This window comes from Leptosomus discolor, chromosome 3 (genome assembly GCF_034619465.1).
Source record: "Leptosomus discolor isolate bLepDis1 chromosome 3, bLepDis1.hap2, whole genome shotgun sequence".
Taxonomy (NCBI): Eukaryota; Metazoa; Chordata; class Aves; order Leptosomiformes; family Leptosomidae; genus Leptosomus; species Leptosomus discolor.
Window position 1 is genome coordinate 72,154,351 of NC_141393.1, and position 8,076 is coordinate 72,162,426.

General features: G+C 38.6%; 1 protein-coding gene across 1 annotated transcript; it reads left to right on the forward strand.

Moving 5' to 3' along the window:
* Positions 1 to 2,194: 2,194 nt before the first annotated feature.
* On the forward strand, positions 2,195 to 5,120 carry RGS1 (regulator of G protein signaling 1). The gene is made up of 5 exons (XM_009961396.2): positions 2,195 to 2,323; positions 2,688 to 2,771; positions 3,402 to 3,463; positions 4,045 to 4,208; positions 4,926 to 5,120. The coding sequence occupies exons 1-5, from the start codon at positions 2,220 to 2,222 to the stop codon at positions 5,109 to 5,111; spliced, it is 600 nt and encodes a 199-aa protein (XP_009959698.1). The 5' UTR covers positions 2,195 to 2,219; the 3' UTR covers positions 5,112 to 5,120.
* The last annotated feature ends 2,956 nt before the right edge of the window (positions 5,121 to 8,076 follow it).

The following is an 8,076-nucleotide window of genomic DNA, read 5'->3' on the forward strand; positions in this document are numbered from 1 at the left end:
GTGTGAAAGCAGCACTACCTTGATTAAGTGACAAGAATATTATTCTTTATTTACTCAGGAGAATACTTATTTCAAGAAGGTGAAGTACAAAGTCCATGCAGCAGCAAGTGGTAATCCCTTTCTAGAAGAAAGTCTGAAACAACACCTGTAATATGCATTGATATGTTTAACAAATCCCAAAGGTAAAGACAGTAACTTCATTTTAAATGGAGAACAGGCATTCCTTGTCTGGTAAAGTCAACCAGACTGCGTAGATAATAGGCACAAAGAAGCAAACTGTCCTGTTCTTCAGGGGAGCAACTCTAGTCCCTCTTAGACTCACAGAACCCAACTGGTGGCTTGCTTATACCTGCTTGTAATTAGAAGTTCAAGACATTGCCTCGTTTTTAGCCTTGAGGCTACAAAGTACAGAGAGATGTGGTAGGGAATAGGGATTTTCCCTTGATGTAGCTTTTGTCTGTTGCCTTTTACCCTTCTGTTGCACCCTTCTGAGAAGAGTTTGGATGCAGCATTTCTATAACACCACCTGTAATTCACTGAGGACAGCCACAAACTGAAAAAAACACAATGAGACACTGAGGGGGCTGAATATCAAAAAAGTGCATGCTAGATATGAAAACAAATATGGTACTGATAACCTCTCTTCCTTCCTTTTTTTAGTTCAGGGGGGGTTAAGAACAGTTAGTAACTACCCATGCTTTACAAAGGTCAGTGTTTACTTGATAGCATGAAGATAAATGTTTCCTGCAGTACAACCCATGCGGACACGTCTATGTCGTTGCTAATATGCAGAGCATCAGTAGGCTCCTGTGGTTAAAACCACTCTGATGCAGACCTTCTGTCTGCAGGCAGCTTTCAGTCTCCCTGAATCCTTTGCATCACAGTCCATTAAGAAACTGTAGATAAGTGAGCAAGTGCTCAGTTACCATGGTCATACACAGCCCTGTACACATCACTCATGAGCTATTTATAAGTAATTAAAGCTGTATGCATTATTTAATGAAACAAAATCTTTGAAACTTCCCGGAAAAAAATCCAACAAACAAGTAGAAATTGGGATATCCAGGGACTGGATTAAGTACTTAAATCTCTAAATCATCAGCCCAGACAGATAAATAGAGGGTAACAATTAATTCTTCGTCTTGCTTGTATCCAAGTTTTCTTCTTTGCAGTAGAACTAAAGTATGTACAAAGAACACACACCTCCCAGCCAATTCCTTATCCACAGAGTCGTCTATCCATCAAATCCATATTTCTCCAATTTAGTGGCAAGGATGTCGTGCGGGACAGTGTCACATGCTTTGCATAAGTCCAGGTAGATGACGTCAGTTGCTCTTCCCTTATGCACCAGTGCTGTAACTCTGTCATAGAACACCACCAGACTTGTCACGCACAATTTGACCTTAATGTTCACGTTGTCTTTACAGACAACAGCTCTTTAAATCTAATCAAACTTTAAACATGTCAAATCACCTACAATTCCAGAGGCATTCCTGAAATATGGCAGTGTGCTTCCAAATAATCTGCCTTGGAAAATTAAACCAAATTAAATAAGTCTTTGCTGCTTCAAAACGCTTTTCTATGAAAATAACTTTTAAATATGTTCAAAGTACTTTTGTCTAAACATATCAGATGCCTGCCTCTGACGTAGTATTATAGTTTGAAGAGCAACTGGTGACTTGCAAATAGTTTGTTGCATGCGGGACCTTAATACTGGCATACCTTAAAGTATGTTTTTCTAATATTCCATTGAGCCCATCCAATCAATTTTAAAGTATGAAATTTCAGAACACAGGCATGTAGCAGGTGAATTTTGTCAAGACAATACTGCAGTATTTGCAGCCCATCTGATAAAACCAAGAGGTACTTCTGATTTGAAAGTACCAATCAGAAAGGGACAAGAATTCAAAGTTCTAGAGAGGATTTTTCTGTTTTTTGGTAACACAGACAGACACAGAAAACAAACCCAAAGTAATTCAGTCTCATCCGGTTTAACCTCAACCACGAGACACCGCTGTCTGTTTTCTTTCTCACGTCACCGTGCACTGAAAAAAAGGGAACTTCCAGTTTGTGGTGAGGATATATGATAAACAGATCTGTTCACACCAACTAGCAGGGCTGCCTGCGTCAATAAAAGGCGGTAGCAGAGTCAGTGAACTGACATTTGGTGCTTGGAGGACTATCGCTGCAAAAGTCGCTTCACATTAAAGTGAAGTAAAATGCCAGGACTTTTCTTTCCCCACAACAACATGACTGAACTAAATGCAAAAGAAGACTGCAAGCTTGCAGAAGGCAAAATCCATAAAAAGAAGCAAAAGGCTTTGTAAGTATATATATCTTAGTATAATCTCTAATGTATTAGAAGTGAAAATAACACTAGAATGTTATTGGAGATCACAAATTAGCACCATGTTTTGGGCTAAATGACTGCAAAGCCTGCTCAAAGCCCAGGGCTATAGCATCATTAAAAATGGCTTGAGCTGATGCATACCAATGAATTGATTCCCTTAAGTAATCAGGAGTTGATTTTGGATGCGTTGAGACCCTCTTAGTCTTTTCAAAAAAATTACTTTGATATGTAACTTCCCAGACTTCAGTCTTAGGATGAAGCTGTTAAGAATTTTAAGTAGAATTGGAATGCAACTGCAATTTTAATGGATTATAAAAATGTTTTTCATTGGTTTCAGTGGTGCAGATCTCAAAAATTACTTGAAGTGCATGGTACCACATATCGAATCTGGGATCAAGACTTCTGACTCCAGAAATGTCATGTAAGTACTGAGATATATATTGTTATAACTTAGTGTAACTATAGCTAGATGACTATATAGTAAACAGTTTTATCAATTTCTAAACTACTTCTAGAACAACAAATACTATAATAATGCCTAGAATTTCCAAAATACAAAAGAGGTGAACATCAGGAAGTAGAAAACATTCATGGAGTTAAGGATTTTTCTGCGATGTGTTTGCATCAGTGAGGGAAAAGACACCTCTGTTAAATCTGTTTTCTTCAGAAGGAGATTGTATCCATCCTATAAAGATTTACAAGAAATGATGCTTCACACTTGAGTGAAGAGCAGGGGTATTACCATTCTTGTTTCAGAAATATGGAAAGAGAAGTATGGATACAAAATTGTTTGGTTATAGTCACAGTAAAAGCTTATCTTTCTGGGAACAGAATTCAGGATAAGATTGCTGTTCCTTGTTTTTCCATCTCTCTGATTATTTTTCTCAATGTGAGGTTGCCTCCAGGGTCTCAGATTATGAGAAAACCATGAGTTTAATAAATACCTGGTACACATTCCTCAAATAGAATTATAAAATTTGTCTCCTTTAAACATGCAAACAAAACAATATAGTTTCTTGCCTAAAGTCTTCTCTTTTTCTTGTCATCTCAGGCTTTCTGCAGAGGAAGTAACACAGTGGTCCCAGTCTTTGGAAAAGCTCTTGGCCAGCCAAAGTAAGTCTACCACTTCAGTATGACTTCTTTCTTATTCTGAGGACAAAGTTTTATCTAATCTTGCCGAACAGGCAAAGCTTTAGCATTCTGCAATCACTGCCAGAGAATGGCCAGTTGCATTTCAGTTATTTACAGCTCTAGTGTAACATGGCTACTGTTACAGCTTTGCTTCCAAGTTTGGTTTGGGGTTGTTTTTTTTCCTTCCATTTCCTACTCTCAGTATAGCATATAAACCCCAAATAGCTCAATTCAGTGCTTTTTGATCAGTCTCCTGTCCTTGCATAACACATCAGTTTTATTTGAATTTTCTCTCCACTTGTACCCTAAGACAATCCATTTAGGGAGAACTAGAATCCACTGATGAATCTTGGTACTCAGGGTTTAGGTCTAAATACATTGAACTAGGAAGGCTCCCATCACCCTAAATATTAGAGTATCTGTAGTATGTTGAAGAAGGGAAGAACAGTGTATTTTGGCAAGGTTTTATTACAGAGATTTCAATACAACTCCTGCTACTTATTTTACCCTCACTGGTCACAAATATCATGCTATAAATGATGATGTATTTGTGTTGACTTTAGGTGGTCAAGGTGTCTTTCGGGAGTTCCTCAAGTCAGAGTTCAGCGAGGAAAACATCGAGTTCTGGTTGGCTTGTGAGGATTACAAGAAAACCAAGTCTGATCACTTACATGGCAAAGCAGAGAGGATTTATGAGGAGTTTGTTCAATCAGATGCTATTAAGCAGGTACGTACAAAGTGTAGTGTTACAGTACAGGGATTCTGGAAAATCAGAAGATAGAAGTGTAGCTTCACCGAGGTGCTTGTACATCCATTCAGTTATGTAGGACAGAGACACATGTTTTTATGAGCATACTTGCATCATTACTGTCTTCAGCCATGAGATAAACAGATCTCACAGATCAGAGTCACAGGATACAGGCCAGTACTTGGAAGCACCATTAGCAGCAGCTCAGCAGAGGTGCCAGTGGCTCAGTACATGATGCTGTTCTCTGTGTCAGCCCAGTTTGAATTATTGCTGGTGTTTGGAGTCAGATACTTAGCGCTCTGCTAGTAGCAGAGTCACGGAATATTTCTTGGTTTTTAAAATATGTGGACATTCCGGAGAATTAAATGTTGTGTATTTTGATTATATTTCAAACTGAAGACTTTCATTCTACACAAGATTTCTCCTATTATTTTAATCAGAGGTTGCTCCTCTACTTACTCCGTTGTTGAGCTGTATTACTTCTGACTCCATAAGAAACCAAATTTCTATAGTGAGTAGCGATTTTTGTGCATAACTGGGATATAAACATTAACATTCCCTCATTTTGCAGTTCTGAAATTGAGCTATCACACTGAGTTCTAAGGCTGCAAATTCGTTTATGGACAAAACAAAGTGATATATACACAAAGAGAGCACATTTTAAGATGTCAATGGCATTTGTTTTTCACTTTCCAGATCAATATTGACTATCAAATGAGGGAAGCAACAGCCAAAAGGGCTCAAGACCCAACTCATACAAGTTTCGATGAAGCACAGAAAACCGTGTACATCCTCATGGAAAGGGATTCATATCCCAGATTTTTGAAATCCAAGGCCTACCTGAACCTTTTGAACCAGCTGCAAACCAACACTTCAAAATGAAGTGCTTGAGGCAGTGAAGAGCCAAGTAGACTCTGTGTCAAATGTCCCGTGGAGAGATCCTTCAGGGTGGTTGGACCTCGGCAAGGAGAACCCCTGCCTTGGGGGGAGAGGTAGGAGGGAGGTGCAAACAGCTCCACAGCCAAGAGAACGAGGGATAAAAGCTGGCAAGACTGTTACAAGGGTGACAGCAGGACAGGGAGAAAATCCTCTCCTCCCATACACCATGGGGTCAAGACAAGATACGGATACTATTTATTTGAACTACACTGTGATCATTGAAACAAGAACTTAGATCCCAAAGAACTACTGATTATTACGAAGTGCAAGAATAGTGAGCTGAGTTTTGAGAAAAGATTATCAAGTTCAGAAGAAAAAGGATGACTGACAATTTTGTGTCTGACCAGAAAAAGCCCAGACAAGACTGATTAATAACTTTTAAAAATCTGTGAAGTGTTAATAAGTGTGAATGCAGCTCCATGTTGCTATTGTGCTGTGTAAATATATTATAAATTGACATATCTTAAAATTGATGTATTTTAAATTATATAAGTGTTATATAAGCTGTACTTTTACTAAGTTTGTATTCAACAGGCAGGTATGTAGCATGTTTTCTGTTTAATTTATTGCAAAATAATAAGCAACTCTTCAATCAAATCTACTTAAAAATAAAGTTTTATTGACATTTTACATCTTATTTTAAGTGATCATTCCATTGTAATTGCTGAAGTATGAAAAAACATGTGGTTCCCTTCTGTCCTACTGTGCCACCACTACCCATCTCCTTATCCAAAAATTAATTTTCCCTACACCATCTCACCATCTTTTCACTTTTTTTTTTTAAACACATTTTACACATAATCTTAATTATCTGGTGATCCTAACCTATATGATCCCCAAAAAGAAAACAACAATGAAAATAATAAAAAAAGAGAAGCTGTTCTAAATATCAGCTATCATGACCCAAGTCAAATCTCAAATACAAAAAACATTTCATCACTGTGCCACAGTTCAATCCACTTTGATGCTGATGATGTGCTGAGCACAGTAGATCACCCGTGCTCACTTATGTAGAGAGGCAGTAACTGAAGCTCACTAGCAATCACATTTCTTGTGATATTAGTACTACTCAACCTAATCTTGGCAAGATCCAGACTCTGATTTACAATACCAATACTAGCATCAAAGGTCATTTAACTTAACTGCAAATGTTGTATTAAATTTACTCTAAAATATACAATGTTATGAGTAGCCTACCCCACGGTGCGTAGTGATAAGAACTAAAGCAAAAGAAAAAAGTTGCATTTATGCTTGAACAATGTAACTACGAACACAGGCGCTATCAAAGACCTTCTGACATTAGAGCTTATAATGAAAATAAATCAAAGAGTGCACTGGTCTTAATGAGTCACTATCATGAGATACAGCTATCACACGGGTGGCAATAAAAGATTTTATCTCATTCTTGCAGATTTTCCATTTTCCAAAATAACATAAGATTATTCAGTCACAGTCCATTATTCTGTACCAAATGGAGAAGCTGTAAACCCACAGATGTCACCTCATGGGGAGAACAGACTGTGTTCATACTGCCACCCTTTGGGGACGTTGAGACCTCCAAGGGAAGACAAAATCTTCAGTGTTACAAGCAAAACTCTGCTGGAAGGAGCATAGCTAAGTGGCAGTTGTGCCAGCTTCCACTATCACATACTGTTGTAGCTGGAAAGCCACTGCAAATCACACCTTCCTACTTTCAAGGCCAGTTAAACGCAGAACAAAAGAATCTGGACTTGCAGTATTATTTTCCTTTTGTCAAATGTGTATACCTGAGGGAGGCTCTGATTGCAAAACCTGAATACTCCTGAAACAATGTAAACCAGTCTCCAGTTGATGCTCTCTCACATGAATTAACTTTCCAGAATCAGTAAGAATAAATCTAATTCCTGTGAAGCAGGAATAACAACTATGCCTCCCACACAAGGGGCATCCTCATGTTTGTTCTGACACAGTTAGCTTGGACAAAATGACACTGTTTGCATAGCTTCAGTCTCACAGAAGACAAAAGAGAACTATGAAATATCAGCTACCCTCCGAACAGACACTGCCTTCAAGTAATATTATTCTTTTGACTGTAAATCCCTTAAATTAGTATAGGCTTAGTTTTCATTTACTCCCCCTGCTGTCTGACAATTTTGCCATGATTTAGCCAAACACCTATATGACGTTTCTGACTGAAACCATATTTCTTAGTATGGCTAAGAATGTTAAGAATATTTTTTTTTTAATGGCTAGCTGCTGCCAGAGAAGACTATTTATCAGAAGCGATTTCATCTATTGTTGGGGAGACAATCTACTGTTGGAGTAATGGGCAGATATATGTTTCCAACTCAACATAGGTCTTGGAGGTGAATATAATGAAAAGGAGAAGGTGTACTATGAAGTCAAGCCATGGTTTTGGGTGCTGCAGCAGCCACTGCTCCTTTCAAGAGATGGCCAACATCGCCGCCTGTGCCCGCTGCCCTGTGACTTTGCATTGGGCAGAGCTAATCTTTTCGCTAAAGACTGTTTAACCACCACAGCTGCTCAAGTATTCACAGATGCTGCCTGGCACCCTGCATCCTGACCTCCTACAAAGAGTCACCGGTTCTACCCTGACAGGAAAGGGTGAAAAAGTGACACTATAACATGCTGGTTAGAGCCCTCTAAAAATAAACTAAACCTGTCCATAGGAGAGACCAATACAGCTCTCAGGGAGCACACCAACCACTTATATCACACTGAGTTCATATAGCCAGAGGAGGGAAGAAGAGGGGACTTTTCACAATCTCCCACAAGTGTATCTCCCTGGTTCGTGATGTGGTACATTATGAGAATGGAGAGTGGTGGGTGCTTTTTCAAAAAGAAATGGTTCCGTTACTTACAAGCCAACCTTGGTACATTTCTAATCTTTCACCTTATTTGCAGTAGG

Excerpts from the sequence above, each read along its gene's own strand:
- RGS1 (XM_009961396.2), top strand. The coding sequence starts at position 2,220 with ATGCCAGGACTTTTCTTTCCCCACAACAACATGACTGAACTAAATGCA. Across the intron at positions 3,464-4,044 it reads AAAGCTCTTGGCCAGCCAAA|GTGGTCAAGGTGTCTTTCGG; the intron begins GTAAGTCTACCA and ends TGTTGACTTTAG. Across the intron at positions 4,209-4,925 it reads AATCAGATGCTATTAAGCAG|ATCAATATTGACTATCAAAT; the intron begins GTACGTACAAAG and ends TTCACTTTCCAG.